The 20738-nt window shown below is 43.8% G+C and overlaps 3 protein-coding genes across 3 annotated transcripts; 1 reads left to right on the top strand and 2 right to left on the bottom strand.

Annotated features, from left to right (window-relative positions):
• Nucleotides 1–821: 821 nt before the first annotated feature.
• On the bottom strand, nt 822–7882 carry wbp2nl (WBP2 N-terminal like). Its single transcript, XM_008284530.1, has 8 exons — nt 7736–7882; nt 5727–5835; nt 5485–5623; nt 5227–5319; nt 4631–4828; nt 2713–2823; nt 2139–2215; nt 822–2055 (listed from the first exon to the last, which is right to left on the bottom strand). Exons 1-8 carry the CDS (start codon nt 7792–7794, stop codon nt 1999–2001), a joined length of 843 nt encoding a protein of 280 aa, XP_008282752.1. The 5' UTR covers nt 7795–7882; the 3' UTR covers nt 822–1998.
• A 3036-nt stretch (nt 7883–10918) lies between these two features.
• Nucleotides 10919–16434, top strand: LOC103359297 (zona pellucida sperm-binding protein 4-like). Its single transcript, XM_008284558.1, has 12 exons — nt 10919–11117; nt 11202–11326; nt 12870–12990; nt 13190–13324; nt 13465–13637; nt 13746–13825; nt 14446–14579; nt 14666–14849; nt 14932–15076; nt 15155–15224; nt 16064–16198; nt 16283–16434. The coding sequence occupies exons 1-12, from the start codon at nt 10919–10921 to the stop codon at nt 16432–16434; spliced, it is 1653 nt and encodes a 550-aa protein (XP_008282780.1).
• A 435-nt stretch (nt 16435–16869) lies between these two features.
• Nucleotides 16870–19053, bottom strand: rrp7a (ribosomal RNA processing 7 homolog A). Its single transcript, XM_008284529.1, has 7 exons — nt 18985–19053; nt 18678–18820; nt 18459–18584; nt 18108–18231; nt 17408–17505; nt 17114–17321; nt 16870–17026 (listed from the first exon to the last, which is right to left on the bottom strand). Exons 1-7 carry the CDS (start codon nt 19046–19048, stop codon nt 16941–16943), a joined length of 849 nt encoding a protein of 282 aa, XP_008282751.1. The 5' UTR covers nt 19049–19053; the 3' UTR covers nt 16870–16940.
• Nucleotides 19054–20738: the final 1685 nt, after the last annotated feature.

The following is a 20738-nucleotide window of genomic DNA, read 5'->3' as shown; positions in this document are numbered from 1 at the left end:
CATGAAAAGGGAAAACGTACTTTTAGAGGCACTGTAGACGCAGAACAGTCGTCTAGATCTAAACCAGTTTGCTACAGACATGAAACGGATCATCTCCTGAATCTGTACTTAAAGACAAACTAATTGACTTTTCCATTTAGAATCCCCTGTAGAGCTCCCGTCTCCCTGAAAAGCACACATGTAGGGCTTCACACACCTCGATCACAACTTGGCGACAACTACAGAGAAATGTACACAAGCACACGTCCTGTTCCTGAGCGAGGAACTGGACAGACACAGGAGCTGAGCCATAAACTAGAACTAGTCGTTATGAATCAGGCAGCTGTGAGTAGCTGGTTTCTGATGTCGTTCTAAACTTTGTGATGACACGTTGAGAGTATTTGTGTTTGTGTTTTAGTGCATGACGACGCCATGTTTATTTACTGGGACTCTTGTGTACGGCGTGACTTCCTGTGATCAGAGTGGACGTAATGTGCAGGATGTTTCATAACATAATAAACATATGATTCAGTTACGAGAGAGTGGGAACTTGTCTTATTTCTTCATTTGCTGGAGAAGAGTTATGAAAACGCTCCGACCTCTGTGGAGCTCATCATCACCGTCTTCACATTACTGAAAAACTCTGAATTAAATGAATCGAGCGAAGCGAGCGAGACGGATAAATTAAGCGGATAAAAGATTCAGAAAGTCTGTGAATTAATGATCAGCAATAATTCAGTAAATGCCGAGTGGATGTTTAAAATATGAAGGTTATATAAACTCATTAAAATCGACAAAACATACAAAGATGAAAAAAAAATCAAATTGTGAACTTTAATAAATGAAATATTTATTAGATTTTAATTGACAGATTCTGAAAAAAAAGGAATAAGAACTGCAAAAAGAAATATTAATATACAGACATTTGATTAAACCAAGCAAAACCTCCCTCCCTCCGTCCGACTGTGTGCAAATAGTCCTTCAAACAGGTGTTAGCTGATGCACGCTGAGGGGGCGGCGGCGCCATTACACGGCCCGTCGGCGCCGCGCCCCCGCTCTAATCAGGAATAAATGGTTCGCATTCAGAAGTTTCAACAGCAGGAAAAAAAAAAAAAACAACACACTGAAGGGCCCTTAATAAATCAGCGTGGCCCTGTAACCCCACACTAGTGTAATTACTGGAAGAGCAGAGTTCTGGTGTCAGCTCGGCTTTGCATACATGAATATAATAGAAGCTCGGAGTGGACCACGGGGTCACTCAGGTAACCAACGCAGAACCTTGTATTGTCAGCTTGAAATATTGCACATACATGGACATTTAAGAAATCCCTCCCCCCACACACACACACTTCTCAAATAATTCCTTTTGATAGCCAAGCTTCATGTAGATTTATGACCTCAGAACAGAGAGTGTAAGATCAAACCATGGATGCAGCTACTTGAGGGAAACTTTAACTTGTCGTGTATAAAGAGAATCAGTCAGATCTTCTGTCACTGAACCCTATTCAACCCGGTGTCTGGAAAAAAAAAAACACAACTACTGAACGCAAAACTACGGAGGAAACACCTGCAAAAACACTCGACTGTTTATAGTAGAAGCTGCTATTGTTAATAACTACAGGAACTGCAAGTCAATAAAACTTTACAAAATTGTTTTGGTAACAAATCCGTCTTAAAAAAATACATTCTCCTCGCCGCTCCGCTCCCTTCAGCTCCTCCGGGGACAGCGCCCCCTGCTCACATGACAGATCGCATCGCCGAGAATGATAATAATGGAGAGTTTTAGAAAAGCAAGACTTCCAAGTTGTCAATCATTGTAAATTACCTAAAGTGATTAGGAAACAGTATCTAAACAATGTGGCTGCTCTAGCCAAAATATCACCTCCTTTAAGTTTACCCTCTATTACTTGCACTTTCCTTTCTAATATTCTACAATCAAGAAGGGATCCGTGACTCTTTGTTTTAGGATATATTGAAGAAACAGAGGAAGCCAGAGGAGTGTCGCTCAGCGCCTGAGCCTCAGTTGTTCTTTTTGTCGGGAGAGTTTGGAAAAGGTGCGTACGGCGGGGGCCGCTCCTGCGAGGGAAGAAAGAAAAGGAAGAAAGTTGTCATACGTGCCACTGAGAGAGAACACAGAGCTGTAACTGACAGAAGCTTACCATGGGCATGTAGACATTGTGTGGATTGTTGGGGTTGTAGTAAGCGTTGCCTGCTGCTTCGGCCGCCTTGGAGTTACCTGAACACGACAGAGACAAGGAGCTAAAGACGGGCGGTAATGACTGCACAACACGTTCAGGAACAGATGCTGCAGCTCCCAACACTGAGCTGATGCAAGAAGCACAACGTTAGTCATGTGAAGCGCAGCTGACAGCTCCAGGATTCCTCAAGACAAAATCTACAGGCTGAGGATGCACAGGGACAGGAAGTCCGACTTACTCCGTTTCCAAAATACAGATACGTCAAACTGACACTTCAGCACAGTGGACCTCGCTCAACTTATGAGAGCTGTCGTTACGAAAACCCAGAAATTACCACTAAAAAAAGCAGTATGGGGTCGGACAGAAAAATGTTCATCCTTTGTGGTTTTGATGTGCAGCGAGCGAGACGTCAGCGCGCCTTTTTTGGTGGCATGCGACGAAGTGATTCATTTCGAGGGAGACGGATCAGATCTGACGGGTGCAATGACACAGACGCACAGAGAGGAAGAGCGGAGCGCAACGGAGACAAATATACCTGGAGGTGGTGGCGGTGCTGTCCAGTTCTGAGGGGGTGCAGCCCAGTTCTGGGGTGGCCCAGGGTACGGGGGAGGCGGGGCCATGTAGTCAAAACCAGATGGGTACATTCCTGGAACACAGATGGCCGACAGAAAAAAAAAGAGAGAGAGAGAGAAGCAGTTTCAAGGTTAAAGGAGGCGACAATCTGGACAATTATGTAGTTACACAGCAAAAAGAAACACAGAGAGAGAGAAACGACAGCATCATGTGTGCCTCCAGGGTGAAACTTCTTTACTTGTGTGCAAAGGTGACTTCTGACAAAACAACTGTGTGCACGCTGCAAACACAGGCAGGGAAACAGTCTGAAACTAAAAAGTCTGGACAGAGTATAAAGTGGCAACACACCCCAAATACAATCAGAGTTTTTTGAGGGAGATCAGACTGTGAGGGCATCTCCTGTGAACACTCCACTCAGGTCACCCCACAGTTGGATCCAGGTCAGGTTGTTGACTTAGATTCATGCTTGGGGCGATCGTCACGCTGAAAGGTGAAACTCCTCTCCAGCTTTCTAGCAGACACCTAAATATTTTGCGCCTACATGTGCGAGCGTAAGGAGCGCATCATGATTTCCTCCAGCCACAGTTTCAGCTAAAGAAAAGCAGCCTCAGAGCATGATGCTGCCACCGCCATGCCTCATCGTGGGTATGGTGCTCGTTTGGTTCCTGGTAGAGACGTTTCACCACTTAAAGACTCCTGAATAGAAACCTACAGGAGAAGTCAGACTTGCCACAGATGGAAGTTGTACGACGCAACCAGGAAACATGCAGCCATTCATGTTGTTGCACTGATGTATGCATGAAACCTCAGATGTAACCTGAGGTTCAAAAACTATATTGTGAGGCAAAATCTTCAAACTTAATGAGGTTTTTTTGTTTTGTTAAATCAGATGGGACTGCTTCTACAGACGCTGTTTTTCTGAGTCCTGGTGACCATATGAACTGCAGAACCTCTCTCCATTCACTGACAGAGATCTGCTCGTTAGCCTCAAATAACCTCCAGGGAACATTATCAAAACCTCTGCTCAGTGGCAAGCTTTGCTAACAGGGATTTAGCTCTCGGCCAAACATCCTGTTTAGAATTATGGCCACAAAGTTCGACCTCGGTCCCACCAGACCACAGCACATCTTTGCTGTATCATTTAGCCACCCTTTGATGCCTTTCTTGGCCTTGGTCTTGCTACTGTACCCCAGAGCCCAGACGTATAAAGAATACAGGAGATCGTTGTCACATACAGGGAGGCAACCAGCCAGAAAGTCCTGCAGCTCCTGTTGCCGTAGGCGTCTTGGCAGTTTCCCTGACTAGTGTTCTTCTTGTCTTCTCATCAATCCTCCAGTGGCGCCCTGTTCTTGGCAGCTTCGCAGCTGTACCATATTTTCTCAGCTTGTTGATAACTGTCTTCACTGTGCTCCATGGTTTATCTGAGGGCGTGGATATGCTTTTGCACCCCTCTCCTGATCGATACAACGTGAACCTTCATGCTTGGAAAGCTCTTTGCAAACCACGGCTGTTGCAGTGGGAGGCAAACAAGCAGCTGTGAGAATAATCCAACTTTATTTTGAGTCAGTCAAGGTCACTTTGATAGTAGGAAAGAATTCACTAACTGATCTGTAACATGAGATTTAATGTGACCGGTTGAGTATGAATGCAGCCACAATCTAAATTATGAATGGGTTTGTCTACTTATGCAACCAGGTTGTTGTTAAGTTTTTGATTTTTACTGTTTTTTGTGAAAGTAAAAGAGAAAAAAAAGAAAGAAAACCCTTGGACCTCGAGTTCAGACTGTTTCAGCAAATCCCACCAGCTCTGGGACCGATCTAAAAGCCCGACATTTGCTTCGCTCTGGGTCTTAAGTGCAACCTGGCATACTAATGACTGACCTGCGGCGGCTGTTGGATAGGGGTAGCCCATGTTGCCAGCAGCAGGGGGAGGCCCCTGGTAGAATCCGTTCTGCTGGGGAGGGGGTGGGTAGGGATAGCCGGGGGCAGCAGGTGGAGGTGGGCCGTAGCCGTTCATCATTCCGGGTGACGGGTAGCCGTAAGAGGCAGCTCCATTCTGGGCAGGAGCAGCACGAGAAGCTGGAAAACAGAGAGAAGGGACTTTATCTTTGGACTACTTACACCTCTTTATGTTTAGAAGTTTAATCTAGAGCAGGGGTGTCGACATCCGGTCCTCGAGGGCCGCAATCCTGCATGTTTTAGATGTGTCCTTCTTCCAACACACCTGATTCAAATGATCAGGATCGTTATCAGACTTCTGCAGAGCTTGATGATGAGCTGATCATTTGAATCAGGTGTGTTGGAAGAGGGAAACATCTAAAACATGCAGGATTGCGGCCCTCGAGGACCGCAGTTCGACACCCCTGATCTAGAGCGTTGTGTTTTTGCTTCTTTAGTGAAGGATTTAAACACTTTTATCACACCTGTGTTCAGTGGATACTTGTCACATATGGGACACAATACTCAAGCCTACATACCGTTGGTGGCCAGTTTGAAGAGGTGCTGTCCCACCTCGATGGCTCCACCGCTGGGGAATGACATCTTGAAGTGGGCCTGACCCTCCCAGCCACCTGTTTAAGAGTTGATCACAGTTAGAACAACACAGACGGCCTTTTGTTCTGCTGTGGATGCTAACGGTGGCAACAGATAAAAGCAGCTTCAGACACGGATAGACATACAGACATAAAATCAAGCTATACAACAGCGACTGAGAGCAAAAACAAAAAGCCACCCACCACCAGGCTCAGCCGACACTGTTCCTTTAATGTAGTTGGCTGCGAAGACGGGCTGCTCGATGCTGCAGCCCTTCATCAGGTAATAGGGGAACATGGCTGAGCCCATGCAGTCCTTGGTATTGCTGGACACAAACACCATCTAAGACAGCAAAGAGAACGTAAACGCTGAACTTTCCATTCAAGCAGACAGCAGCAGTAAACACATATTGAAGGTATTTTTTGTAATTTGCTGCTGACGGTACCCTGTATGGTGTGAGGTAAATCGTGCCCTTCTTGGTCCCCTTCAGGAGATCTGACTTGCCGGAGACGTCACTGAATGACAGCTCCACATTCTTACACTCCCTTAAAACACTGTGCAAAGAAGAATAAGATCAAAATGAGCTCTTACAGCCTCAGTCAGGGGTTTCATAGGCCCTGAGAGTCCAAGGCGATGAATGTTTTATGAATAGAAATCAAAAGTAAGAACGATGAAAAACAAATAGCCACTCTGATCATGTGTTTATTAAGCCCTCCAGAATGAGATGATGGCCTGTGTTTTGGATTCTCTGTGTGTCACTCTAGCAGCAGATCACTCTATTTTGAACCCATACATTTTGTGTGAGCATTCAAGAGAAACTGCACTGATTAAAGCGCTTGTCATGGTTGGACATAAGTTGTTTTTGGGAAAGAGGAAAAGGACAAAGGCAGCAAGGCACAGGCGAGCCTAAAGGAGGCGGCTGAAGAATTATCTCCAGTTGGATGAGCGGTTACTACACAAACACATGGACAGAGTTTTCATTTTTTGTAGGGTTATTTTTCTTTTTTTTTAAATGAGCAACAGAGACAGCATATTTACCCACATTATCACTGTCTATTTTTTTAAGCAATGTGTTTTATGAGACTTTTATTGTGACCTTTTTCTCTCCTTTCCTGCAATATTAATGCTCTTAGATTACTGAGGCTTTGGAGTTCCTCTTTCAATTAAATGTCCCTGATGTGTCGACACTTTTAAGGAATCCCAAGATGTCTTTTTGAGTTTATGTCTTATGGGGTCAATAGCTTTTGGTTGCTTGTACTATTTGTAATATTGTATTATGAAAATTGATCTTACATTTGATTATCCTGATTTTTTGTTTTAGTATTTCATATTTATTTCAGAGTTACAACTCTAAATGTCTTGATCGTGTCGTGCTTTGTGGATATATTTTAGCCTGTCTAGTCTTAAAGATGCTATAAACTTGATTTGACTTCAATCTATACCAATCTCACTCCAGCTGGTGGCTAAAACTGGTGACACTGGTCCAGCTAAATGGTTCTTGACCTTTTTTATTTTTGTCCCAAGGCACATCTTTTACATATAATCACAGCTATAAAGCCCCATAAATACGACTAACTCCAGAGCATACAGTCAGAGAACCTCTGGTTTCGCTATCCTGCACTCACTGTGATGTAATGGAAACACAGAAGGACATTGGAGTGACTTTACTCTGCCTGGAAGACTCAATCTATATTAATTTGACTCTAAAATACTTTGACAATAGTGCTATTATCAGGTCAAAATTTAAATATTTCTGAGTTGGGCGAAGCCTGCAGGGTGTCAAGATCCTACCAACACCTCTGCCTTCTGTTATAGACCTGTTCATATGGTAATAATATGAAATATAGACATGTGGAAATCGTATATAACTAGTCTTTGTCACAACTTGTAGACAACCCACTTAATGCATTAATGCTTAATGTAATACAGGAAGACATTTGGGTTTTAACAAGATGTCAACATTCAAAGCGACCACTACTTCCTGTTTTGTTGGTCGGCTAGCACTCCAAGTTAGTTTAAAACGAAATTAAACTAAGTTGATTTAATTTCTTAAAGATATTTCTCTTTTTTCGAAAGACTTTTCCAGTTACAGTTGACTAGTAAGGAGTGCCAGGCTAGCTTAAATACCTTTTTATCGCATTAGCGAAAGTGGGCTTCCCACTAGCCACAAAGATTATATACCCAACTATATTATGTAACTGTTAAACTGTGAGTACAACATTTGAATCACCCTGTAAGCTACATATCCTGGTAACGTAGAAAACCCAAACGTAAACAATGAGACGGTTTTGTCGGCTATGCGACCGTTAGCCAGGCTAGCTAGCAGGTGGCTAGCGGCTGGTTAGCACTGCGTTGACTACGCACTGGAAACTAGGATGTAAACAAGGAAAAGGGGAGCGGCGACAGACAGCTAGTCGGTAAAACGACCGCACAGGCGCTACACGACACACGTACCTTTCTCCGTTGTTTATCAAAACACCGCCGTTCTGCGAATGGTTGCGGTTTAAAGCCATGTTTGTGAGTCGTCGTTAGCTTCCCCTGCTGCCTGCAGTCACAGCTACTTCGCCTTGACGGGAAGTCCCGCGACGTCACCGGCGTTACGTCACTGCAACCCGTGACCTGAGGTGGGACGCTGGGGCTCGTGCAGCAGCAGCAGCACATAAACAAACTGCTGCGTCCTGCTGAAATCTGCCCCCCACACCCACACACACACACACACACACACACACACACACACACACACACACACACACAGCCATTGTGTGAAGTGTGTCTGATGTAAACAGCTGCCCAGGCAGTGACATCATGTTTACAGGTCTGTTCTGGCTTTTTAATGTTCTCCACCACATCACTGTAGGTTAAATAGACGGTTTTCTTTTGGTCATGAGCTCTTATCATTGCTTCAGTTGGCGATGCTGTCAGGTAGAAGTAAACAAGAGCTCATAAACAGCATAAGTGTTTTAATGTAACCTTTACTTGATTAAAAATCTTAAACTGGTGCAAAAGTTGTGCTTTTTGATCGCTGATCAGAATCAGAAACAGGTTTATTGCCAGGTGTAGTTCACACAATAGGAGGAATTTGTTCTGGTGGGTTGGTGCAACAAAACAACAATAAATATACAGTAAAATAAAGTAACTAAATTGATTACAATTCAAACTGCGTAGGATAATAAGACACATATGTCCACAGTGTCCCTGTTCTGTTCAGGACTCATGCCGAGTTTAGACCTTTACACTGTGTCAATCCAGCTGTTAGTTTCTGTCTTTTGGCTGCAGGTTGTGGGTCAGTCTTCATTATTTTTTTAAAATTCTACAGTCTTTAACCTGATTCGGGGCTTTCATGTTGGTATTAATTATAGACTTTTATACTATGTTAAATACATTTTCTGATAAGTTGACATATTTTGATTCCAAATGCATGACAAATATTCTTCTTTTTATATTTAAGAAAAAATATTCAAAAATGTAAAAAAAAAAAAAAAAAACAATACCTGTCACCTAAACCAAACGGCCTGGGGTCCAAAAGAGCCCAAAAGTCCTGAATAGGGTTAAGAGTCACTTTATTCTACAGTTGATTCTAAATCATTCACCCTTCAACCAACAAAAACACATATTCTTTATTTACAGATAAAATAGTTGCACCTTCTATACATGTTTTAATGACAAGACATTTTTCAGTTGCAGCGAAATCAGTGCAACATTTTCTAGTTGGGGGCTGATTGTTAAAATGCATATGTACGGGGAGAAAGGTCACCAAGAGGTGGTTCTGCAAACAAAAAAACAGCAGTCACTGGATGTAACTCTGGCTCTTTGGGTACCTTACGGAGCCCTGGGTCACCACGTGGCTCCACCGATACAGAACTTGTTGTTGTCCTGCTCTACATCTCTCAGTAAACATGACTAATCCTCATTGGATCACAGCCTCCTCATTCCTAATTCAAACTTTCACTCAGCTCATTCCTGATAAACAGCTCCCAACATTACCATCAAGTGAACATAATTCCTGGATCTTTCGTAGTAAACACAGATGAAACAGAGCAGCAAAAACGGAAACTCACGAGAAAAATCCAGACAGGATGAATAGAGGTTGTGAAGTCAGTGAATAAAGGTTTAAGACTGCTTATGTAATAACTGGGTACGAGCAGTGCCACGGGGAGAGGGCGAGGGGCTGATGCTGCCAAGGCCTTTGAGTTATGCAACGGTTCCATTTAATGGCTCCCTGAGGACACGGCGGGCCACGCATGCACGCTGCCTGATATTTATTATTTAAACATTGACCCTTCAATTAAATACCGGCCTATTGTGTCCTACTTTTTCAATCAGCTTTGCATTTCCCAGGGCGCACAGGTGGACGCTGCCGAGCAAGTCCGTGACTTTACTTTAACCTTTTCATTACATAAATGAGCGTGAACACATAGATAAGACATCATTTAAATGTATAGTTAATTGTTATTTGATCAATAGGTTTTTAGCTGGAAATGGCATCAACAAGTGACAAAAGATGGTCAGACATTGTGTTAGAGATGCTAGTTATGAATTTTGTCTATTTCATAGACAGACAGACGCTACATTTTCCTAAATTATTCCAACCGCTTGTATTGTTGTTCATTGTACTTGATTGTTAAAGGATTCTATCAGATCATTCTAATACACTATAGGTTAAGATCAGCTGATGCAGTAGTTCTGTGGTTAGTTTTAAGTCATGACTGAAACCAAAGAGCTGCCAACAAGGCAGGAAAAGGCCGTGTGCAAGTGTGTTTCCTCCCCGGTTAGATTGCCACCTTGCTGTGGTGGGGAGGTTTGTGTGCCCCAAGGAGCCCAAGAGTTCTGCTGGCTGGACCTCTGGAGGTCCTGGTGGGGTCCCCCAGGCCAGACAGGTTGACGGTTAGGGGCCAGACAAAGAACAATCCACCAATCTTCCAGGCTGGGGGTTTTGCACAACGACCCTGTCATGTAAAAACCTACATGTTACAGAAACAGCAACTGCTAGCCCTGTGACAGACTGGTTACCTGTCCAGGTGTCCCCTGCCTTCACCCTAAGTCAGATGGGATGGGTTCCAGCCACCCCCCCCCCCCAATCCTAGTGAGGATTAAGAGGTGTATAGATGATGGATGGACACTAATTGCTGCCCTACACACCACCTGGTGTAATGGGCATGAACTGAACTACCTGCAGGTGTTTTTTCTTGGATATGGCTGCAGGAAAACTTGTCTTTAGGCAACATTGGACCTTCCAACCACCACAAACACGCAGGCAAAGTGGTCAAGAAGTGGACAGAACACAGTATGAAGATGTTGGAGCAGAAAACCGGAGACCAGAGTGAAGGAAGGAAGCTTTCAAAGACAAAGTGCATCAAAAAAACAGAAGTCTGTCACTTTTTTCACTTGTTTAAATAATTTCCAGCCAGAAGAAACCTGCTGGTAACAATAAATAACCGCTATGAATCAAAAGTTATAAACGGGGACGAACAGTTCTGTCCTCTAGCTGTACATGAAGCGCAGCTCTGGTGTTGTTCAGCCGGAGGACGCAGCAGGCTCCGGACTAATTAGCGCTAATTAACAGGTGTCACGTGGCTCACCTCACAGATACCCGCCTATTTCTGGACTCAAAAGCCAAAGTGTACAAACTATTAGAAGATGAATTATCGTTCTGCAAAGCTTTTCTTGATTCCTGCCCTTTTGACCCTCGCGGCTCAGCTCATCTGCGTCTCCGGCGTCCAGAGGAAGAAGCCCCCGGAGCGGAGGCCGCAGCCCGCCTTGCCCACCGTCAGCTGCTCCGGCCGCGGAATCAAAGCCGTGTTCGGTCCGCTGGTCCGAGACACGATCCGCGTTCAAAGTAAGCTCGCTTTCGGTGCACGAGTCGCATGCACGAGTTGCTTGACTGTTGAGTAAATCGCGGTTTGTGTGCGTGCTTTGCCAGCCCTGACCGGGGCCGCGGTCCCGGTGCGTCAGGCTGAGGGCTCCTGCGGGGTGACGATGGGCCAAGAGAAGAACCAGAGCCTGTCGTTCGTCAGCAGATATGACAGCTGCTATGCTCGCGTTGAGGTAAAGTGTGTGAGTGATCCACAGGATGCACAATGAAAAAAACTTCAGGGTGGAAATGTTGATGTTCAAAATTATTCATACCCCTGCCAAATTTCTAATTACACTGATTTTTTATTTTTATTTTTTGGTAGGAGGTCTTTAAAGGAGACTTTAATGATAAATATGAACTTTTTTTTTTTTTTGCATATTTACTTCAAACACCACGTCCAGAAGATTCAGACTCTTCTCATTATTCCGTCAATAATCTGTATTTTCCACCACATTTTCCATCTCCGTGTCCTTCCATCACTCTGGGCTTCAGTTTTCCTCCTCAGGTTCTCGTTGGATTCAGGTCTGGACTCCCAACATTGTTTTCTGTGAACCATTTCTTCACCTCTCTGGCTGTATGTTGGTTACCTCTAATCCTGTCCACGCATTTTGTTGTATTTTTTCTGTAGACAGCTTAAAGCTTTCTCTCCACAATCCTAACCTTTTCTCATGATGATGTTTTTACTTTTACAAGGTCACCACCGTGTTTGACTGTAGTGATGGTTCGTCTCCTTTCTTACATCAAACAAAGCCATGTATCACCAAAGAGCTCCATTCTGATCTCATCCGACCACAGAAATGATGCTGAGCCTTCGTGTTGAGTCCTCCTTTGGTCCATGGAAACCAGACTTCTTGGTTCCAGAGTTGCTTCATCAGGATGATCCTTGGATTCTTCTTGACTATTCTTGCCAGTGCACGTTTTAGCCTCCTACCAGCCCTTTGGGGTTCTTCAGCGTGGCTCTGCTTGTACTTTTTGATCATACTTTGCACTGTTGCAGTTGGCACTTGAACTTGGACGTGGCTTTATGACTTTTCTGTTTCGTAAACAGCCACATGCCACAACTCTCTCAGTGATGGACCCTAATAGCTCACTAAGCTCGTTATTTTTAGCCATAGCTTGCAATCAACTGACCAGAGAGCTTCTGAATCAGCTGTTCTCATTTTTATCGCGTATCAGAGTGATATAGAACATGGTGGGAATTTACAAGACCGTTTGCGATGCTGTAATTTTCAGTTTCAAGGGGTGAGAAGCATTTTTAAGAAAATGTTTATGTTTTTTTAAAGGTAGATGTCGTTAAATTTATCATTAGCATCTTTAAGACAGCGTCTCACCATCTGTTGTTGCTTGTTTGTGTCATTTCCAGTCAGAGGAAACCTATCAGTCAAATAGATTCACTATAAATCAACATGTGTGATTATTTTGGGTTCGACTGCAGTTAAATTAGGACTCTGATCACAGTTGGACACTACATTAAAGCGTGCTGTGTGTGTGTGGATTTGCCTTGATTGTAAAAGAGGCTCATGCGTTGACACAAAGGGTCACAAATAGAGCATTAATATTATTTATATGGTGTAAAATGGTGGAAAGCTTTTGAAAATGTAAGTAAAATAGGTCAAACAATGGAAGCAGAAGCTTTGTGCCCTTTTAGATCAGTCTGTAGAAGTACATTCAGACGTGTAAAAGCGATACATGTGGTGTCTTGACATTGACACTGTGACACTTTCTGATCCTTAGGGCAGCAAAGTGGTCGTCCCCCTGCAGGTCCAGCTGACAGGAGAGGACCGGTGGATCAGGGTGAACATCAGCTGCTCCCTGATCAAGAGACGCAACGAGAAAATACATCCAACCTCCACATGTGAGCACAACACACTCGCTGACACACGTATGTCCTCCTGTATGTGAAATCCTGTGTTGTCAGTTTTGGAGTTCAGAATAACTTCTTTACACAGAAATGATGCCCTGGGTTGAGATCACATGTGCAGAAAGGGGCTGTGGTGTGACGTACATCCATGGTGGTGTGCCGGGTTTTAACACTGAAAACGTCTCTTCTTCAGCATTCCCTGGAAAGTGCAACATCGAAAGAGCGCTGCGAATAAACTGCGGACCCCGAAGCATTTCCAGCGACACCTGCAACAAACTGGGATGCTGCTACGACGCTCTCGATCTGACCTGCTTCTACAAACTCAATGGTAAGATGAGCGTTTGTCTAAAGCACGAGGGTGTCGTGTCAGTGATTTGTGGAGACGGTATTAAGACGCAAAATGCCCTCTTCAGCCTGCTTATGTAAGTATGAACAGGCTTAATTTTTGTGTGTCGCCGCTCGGCGTAGCCTGCTCTCTGGACGGACACTTTGTGTTCTCGGTGAAGGCCACAGACACGCACCCGCCCGTCGATCCCAGCAGCCTTGTAATCAAGCATCAGCCTCATTGCTTCCCCGTCGTCACGACCCCGGACACCGCCGTCTTCAAAATAGGAGTCACGGAGTGTGGTGCAAAGATGACGGTAAAAACCCAAAAGAACACATCTACTGTTCAGATCAAATGCTGCAGTTATACAAACAGCACATCAGCCTAAAAACCCACATCAATGTCCTCTCTGCTCGGCTTTCAGGCACATGGAGACATGGTGACCTATGAGGTGGAAGTGGGAGAGCTGCACAGTAGAAGAACAACCAAACATTCTCCGTTTAGGTATGTTTTTACATCTTCTGTCCACTACTATGAAGCTCCTAAAGAAGTGAGTGTATCTCCGCCTCTTAACGAATCTGGTCACTGATTGCGGTCAGGACCACCACAGTGAACGCATAGTCCTGATCATATGGAGCTGCATGAATGCAAAAAGGTGTTTGGGAGAGGATGTTTATAGACGGCACCGTGAATGTGTGTGGATACAGAACGCTGGCTGACAGGATGACTCCCAGTCTGCAGAAGCTTGGCACAGGAGGAACATTCCAGCACGATAAAGATCCAAAGCACCCTGCCAGAATCACACAAGAGTTGCTAAAGAAGAGGGAAAAAAGTGAACAAAAAAAGTAGAGCAACACAACCCCTCCAGCAAAGAGAAGCTGGAAAAAAAAAACCCTAATCTGGTAGAACATCTCTGCAGAAGGTTGCTGAGGAGAATTGAGTAGATTATAAAAAATAAAAGGCAGATATATGAAGTAAAAATCAGTTTATTGCATTGAGTTACTGTATTTTTTTAGTATTGTAAATCTAAGTTGTTAGTTTTTATGTGTACATCAGAGTAGTTCTACTGTTTTGAGTTATTTGACATTTTCGCTGTGGTAGCGTCCATCGTGCTGCTCTTTCAGTCTCCAGGTGGAGTGTGAATACGAGGCATCCGATCTAAAGCATGCAAAAGACCTGCGGTCCTTGTATGCGGTCACCAATCCACCACCTGTCGTCGCACAGGGAACCATCAAGGTGCAGATGAGAATAGCCACAGGTACTGTCGTGGAGAGTGGTGTCACTAAATGATATAATCACTCTGGTGTGTGGGGCTTTGCTTGTAAGTCTGATTTGCTCCTCTAGATGCATCTTTTACATCCTTTGTTGCTGAGAACCAGCTGCCGCTGACCCTGCCCCTGCGTAAGCCGGTAAATGTGGAGATTTCCATCATGCAGCCGTCCCCGGATCCGACGCTTTCGCTGCGTATACGAGACTGCTTCGCCTATCCGGTGTCCAGACACTCTGTGTGGACGCTTCTCTATGATGGGTAAGGCGGCGGTCATTACTGCAGTAACCACAACAATATGTCTAACTGTAATGCAGCAGCACAGTTTCCTCTTCCCAAACAGGTGTCCCAACCCTGTGGACAATATGAGAAGCTCCATCCAAGTGGACAAGCAGGGGAAGACCGACTTCCACTCCCAAGTTAGGAGGTTTGATGTCAAGACCTTTGCTTTCCTGGACCCCCGAACAGGCAATCCAAGTGTGGAGGAAGTAAGGTTATCACAGTCACATATTTCAGTCCTACAGGAGCATTTCTACAGTTATGGCTGTTTGTTATCTTTCCCTCAGATGTACTTCTACTGCTGGGTGGAAATCTGCACAAATGAAGTCGAATGTGCACAACGTTGCACCATCATCTGTGAGTACATCACAGTGTACAGTCATGACTCGATAATCTGACCCTTAACAATCCTAAACCTGCTATCTGACAGGTTTTTAGGAAAAACCAACAGAACCCATAAAAACAGCCTTAACATAGCGACAGCCTTGGATTCTGACTCCGACATGACGTTTAATGTCACCAATCAGGATGACGGCGTATTATCTGACTGAACAATCCCACAGATTGGCTACGTTCACACTGCAGGACTTGATGCTCAATGAGGATTTCTTTGTGACTTCCTTCACGTTTCCAGTTCAATGCGACTTGTATGTGATCTGCTGTGTGAACTTCATACGACCCAAAAGTGTCCCGCATGCGCAGAAGAGGACACGACGACGTCACACGCAGCGAGCGCGCTCAGTGTTTATGGAAGTAAACATGGATGGTAACGGTGGAGCGTATCTGCCACTCCCCCACCGCCACCGATGGAGGAAACAGAAGTGTGAGCGCTAACTAAACTAGCATCAGCAGCCAAGTACTGCCTGTGTGTTCTGGACACTTCCACCCCGTCAGAGCGCTGCCCCGGGGTGGAAGTGTCCAGAATGTGCACAATCACACCGGTCAGTTAGGCTGAAGTCCAGCAATGCGTAGTGTTCTAACAACACACTAGTTATTATAACAACTATGAACAATAATGAACAACTAATGAGCCTTCCAGCATCAAGCCCTCCTCGTGTCTCGACCTCCGTCTTGACAATCCGACATAAAACAAGGTTTTGCATTTAGTGTCGGATTATCGAGTCACGACTGTATTTAATTTTATTCCCTGTGCTGTGTGTGTTTTAAACAGTTTCATGTCGTCTCTCCTTCCTCAGCATCTGAGAGTGTGAGACAGAGAAGAGAAGCCATATCCGAGTCCAACAGGCTTCAGCTGGTGTCTTTAGGGCCGCTGGTGCTGGTTCAGAACAACACAGAACCGACGGACGATCCATGCATGAAGCACAAAACAAGTAAATCCTGCTGAGCGCAAATTACAGTTATCAAGTGAATGACGAACGGAAATACTTGAATCCAAATGTTTTTCTCTCCCCCAGTGTTTCGGGTGACGGTGTACGTTCTCTGTGGCGTCAGTGCTGCCCTGCTGCTGATGCTGTTCTTGGTGATATGCACGCGCATCAGAAGGTGTCAGAAGTCAGACACACAGAGAGCGTGTGATGCACAAGCTGACAGTGAACCATCTCAATAAATCACTATGTTCTGCATTCAAACAGTGTTTTGTACTGTTAATTCACTGAACCCTGCTGTTACCTTCAATGTTCAACATCTCTAGATCAGTCATTGGCATCATTTTCTCCGTTTTATTTAAAGAGATATTAACACATAAACTTGGATAACAATGTTTGTTATTATATTTTCTGGAGGTTTAAATTACTGGGGTCAAACTGAACCCATGGATAAAAGATGTAGGTAGATGTGAAGGTAACAGGAGGGATAAGGTCTGAGTATTGAGCTCATGTAATGAATCTTATAATTCTAACTAGTCTGACAAGTCTTAAATTGTCCTTTTTAGTGAATATGTTCTACTTGATAATGCACTTTTTGTCACTTTCTTCCACCACATGAACAAACTGTGCTGCTAATTTAATGATGACGTCATAGAAATAAGTAAATCAGAATATTTTATTAACACAAATGTTTTATAATGCAACAAAAACAAATGAAGTGAAATGAGCAAAGAAAAAAAAAGTTGTTTTAGTAGGGTTTGAACTTCCTCTGTGCCCTCAGCAGAGCTATTCTCTGTTTGTCCTCCTCAAACTTCTTCCTCAGTTCAGCAATATCTGAAAAAAAACAGAGCAAAAATATGCTTTAAGTTATCCTCAGTGTGTTTCCAGAGGTTTAGTAATCTTAAAGTATCAGTAACTTACGTTCTTTCTGTGTGTTTCTGTGCTGCCAGGTGTAGAAGTTCATGAGCTCCTTCCTCTTTTTCTTCTTCATCTCCTTCTTCAGAGTCTTCTGGTTGGCTGCCTCGCTGTGAGGACGGGCCTTGGTGCCCTTGTGCCCTCTAGTGACTTTCACCCAGCCCTCTTCCTCCTCCTGCTGCTGCTTCGCCTCCTTCTTCTGACGCTCGGCCTCCTGTGACAGACGACAAAAACAGGTTAGAGTCACGTGGACTCGACGGGGGGGAGGCGATGCTGGAGGAGAAGCTGCAGAGTTCTCACCTGTTCTTTACGCTTGTCGTAGTTTTCCATAAACGAGTCGACGATCTGCTGCAGCTTCTCCGGGTGAATGAAAGACTCTGTGTACTGATGGATCCATTCTGACAAAATACAAAATGTTTGAAAGTGATCAACGGCCTTTACTGAAATCAGATTAATTTATATTTAACCCATTTCATGCACACAATACACGACAGCTGACAAGTATTCATACTTAACTAAAACCACATCAATCATAATAATTATTACAAACCAGCAGGTCAGAATCTCCCAAAAGCATTCATTCATTCATTTTTATTACCCTGAAGTATTGCATCATAAATCCAACATGGTGGAAATGTGACCGTCATTTCTGAAATATCTGTTGAAACCTTTAATTCTACATAAAAGATACAGACGCATGATGTTCTCTGATTAACTGCAGGGAAGAAATGCCTTGATCAAAGTTTATTCTGTCTGGTTTCTGGTAGTGTTTTGCTCATCGAGGCCTCGTGGGGCAATATGGTGAATAACTGAATCATTGTGCACACTAGACAACAGTAGTAATCTGGGTAGGTTTCAGTTTTCACTCGTGGTTTCCAATTAAAATGTAAAGAATGTTTTTTGAAAGGATTAAAGTAGAGCAAAGAAAGCAAAACAATCACAATATAAACTAAAATCAGATTAAAGTATCGATTAACAGCAGGACGAGTTCATCACTCACTCTGTACTCCGGTTTTAACTGGTCGCTGCTCCGTGCAGACCACCAGAGGTACGTCGTGTGGGTGGGATTTAACTGCTGTTAAACTGGAGGCCTTTTTAAACACGATGTAACCAACATGGAAACCCTGGAAGAGACGGACGGAGACACAAGAAGTAAAACAAAAACCTGACGTACAACAGAAGTGAGCGCCCTCATATTCTGTGCTGTCTTTTTGTTTTGTTTACCCCCCCCTCTGTTGAACAGTCATGCTCTGTAACACCTGAATTTCCCTCTGGGGATGAATAAAGTCAGCCTAAATCTAAGTCTAGTGTAAAGGAGTAAATAAAGACCACAGCAGCAGAGCAGGTCCACCTTTTTTCCAGGTAGTCTGAAGAACTCGGACAGTTTGGGTCCAGATTCCTGAGAGGATCCCGGGTGATCTCTCAGCTCCACTGAGTCAACCCTGCCGAACCGAGAGAATAACTCTTTGACAACCTCCTGAAACACAAACAGCAAAGACTATCAGTCCACAACAGAACCGTTCACAGCATCCAGAGCTATAGTTTAGCTGCCTGACCCACAGTAACGCACCTCTGAGCAGTACGGAGGGATGTTCAGCACAAACAAAGTCCGGTCCAGAGGTCTGTGAGAACTCGTCTCTGCTCGTACTTTGTGCTCTTTCACATAAAGGCTGTGTCGTGCGGTGCTGTCGGAACTGAACTGTAATGGCAGCACTGTGGAGAGGAACAGAAAAAAACAACACATCGGTATCTGCAGTCACCGAGCGAACCTGCCCCCAAAACACACAAAAAAACGAGCCAAGCGACAAAAGAGCGGAATAAACCACGAAGCTAGCGAAAGATGTAAATAAGATGTAGTTAATTTTATTCATAAATACCCGCAAAACCTCCTGGAATGATACACGCCGGGCTCTTGGCATGTTTCTTCTTGGACGGCGCCATTTTGGTTTGAACTTTAAACCCGGAAGTACAACGCGAGGGCACAGGCGAGGGGCGGAAGTAGATTTTTATTTTATGTTATTATTGTTTTTTTTTGTTTGTTTGTTTTTTAACCATTGGGTTTCTTCCGGCTGAAAATTACACAAACAAGTGACGATGAATTTTAGGTATTTCTGTGTTGTTTTATGTATTTTACATAATTATCCACGACCTTTAAAACCGTTATAATTTTTATTTATTTTTTTAATGCCACCTCTATATATATTTCCAAATTATTTCTACCATGCTCTAGAAAATATTAACACACTATAAATTGTGAACAGTTACCAGTCAGTTGCAGATCAGTTAGTGAAGGTTGGCAGAAGGCTATAAAGTCATAATCAAGTGTTTCCAAATGTCGGAGGTCACAGAGCAAAGCATCAAAGAAAAGGAGTTCTGCGCTGTGAAAAATCTCAAAGGTTGTGCTGCATTGACAAGAATGATGGAGGTCGATAAGAAATTAAGGAGCATCACCAAGACAATCCTGATGAATCTGAGCAGTTGTGGTACCAACATCCTGATTTGTTGCCCCAGCCGACACTGAACAAAGCTGGTCTCAACCAGCGCAGGAAATTGAGTATTTTGGGCAACATTGCTTTTATTAGGAGAAAGAAAAGAGGCGTTCAACATGATCCCCACCGTCAAACATGGAGATTAATGGCTTGGGGTGTTTTTGTAAGTTGATGGGCTGAACGGCATAACGAGGAAAAGAGGACGGCAGGAAGACTGTGGATGAAAACAGCCGCCGGTCCGCAGAAAAACTTAAATAAAAATTCACTATAAATCGCATACGTATAGGCATATGTGTGTGTGTGTGTGTCGAGGGGTAAATTAGCAGCCCTAGTTGGAAATAAGTAATTTACAAAATATGATGTCACACAGAAACAAACGAGAAATTTGCTTGTTTACGTCCAGAGTTTTTGGAAAGCTTAGACCATCATCATCATCATCATATGAGCAGCAAAGATGAGTCTCAGACAGAGTGTACAAAGCTAAATATTTAATGGCGACATTTCACAGAGAGAGCTGACCACTTGTTCCCTCTCGACGGACATACCAAGAGAGCAACAGAAAGTAATTTACAGTCCTTCGACATGACTTGAGGGTGATGGATTCTAAAAAGAATTAAACATGTACTGCTCCAAAACTAGACAACCAGAGTAAAACCAGCCACAGACGGAGCGCGCTAAGAGTCCGGATGCCACGAGGATGATTATTAAACAGAAACAAACCAACGTAAAGGGACAACTTGAGAACTGGTTTACTGAAGTTATGGTGTTATAGTTTCTGTCCGTCTCTGACTTTCAGGTGTTTTCAGTTATTTCGGTTAGTAAGACATCTTCTTAGGTTGAATTCAGAGCAAGACGTGGTGCTCGAGACGACTCTTTATCCTAATCAGACATCAGATCTTCTGTATATTAGTTGTTCTGATCTTTTTGCTCTATGATCAGTTTTTTTGTTCCTGTGGTCTGTACACACCAAGGCAACCCAAAAAAGAGCTACTAACAATCAAACTGAACACACCTGTGTGGATATACAGCCTTAAACATTACGTATCCCTCAATCATAACAATAACAATAATAATGACGCTCAATTGTCATTCTTTAAATCTTATTTTCCGTCCCATTCTCCCTTTGTTGGGAGGCGGGGTAA

This window comes from Stegastes partitus, unplaced genomic scaffold (assembly GCF_000690725.1).
Source record: "Stegastes partitus isolate 25-593 unplaced genomic scaffold, Stegastes_partitus-1.0.2 Scaffold363, whole genome shotgun sequence".
NCBI lineage: Eukaryota > Metazoa > Chordata > Actinopteri > Pomacentridae > Stegastes > Stegastes partitus.
The sequence above is the reverse complement of the archived record's forward strand: the minus strand, read 5'-3'. Positions and strand labels throughout refer to the sequence as shown.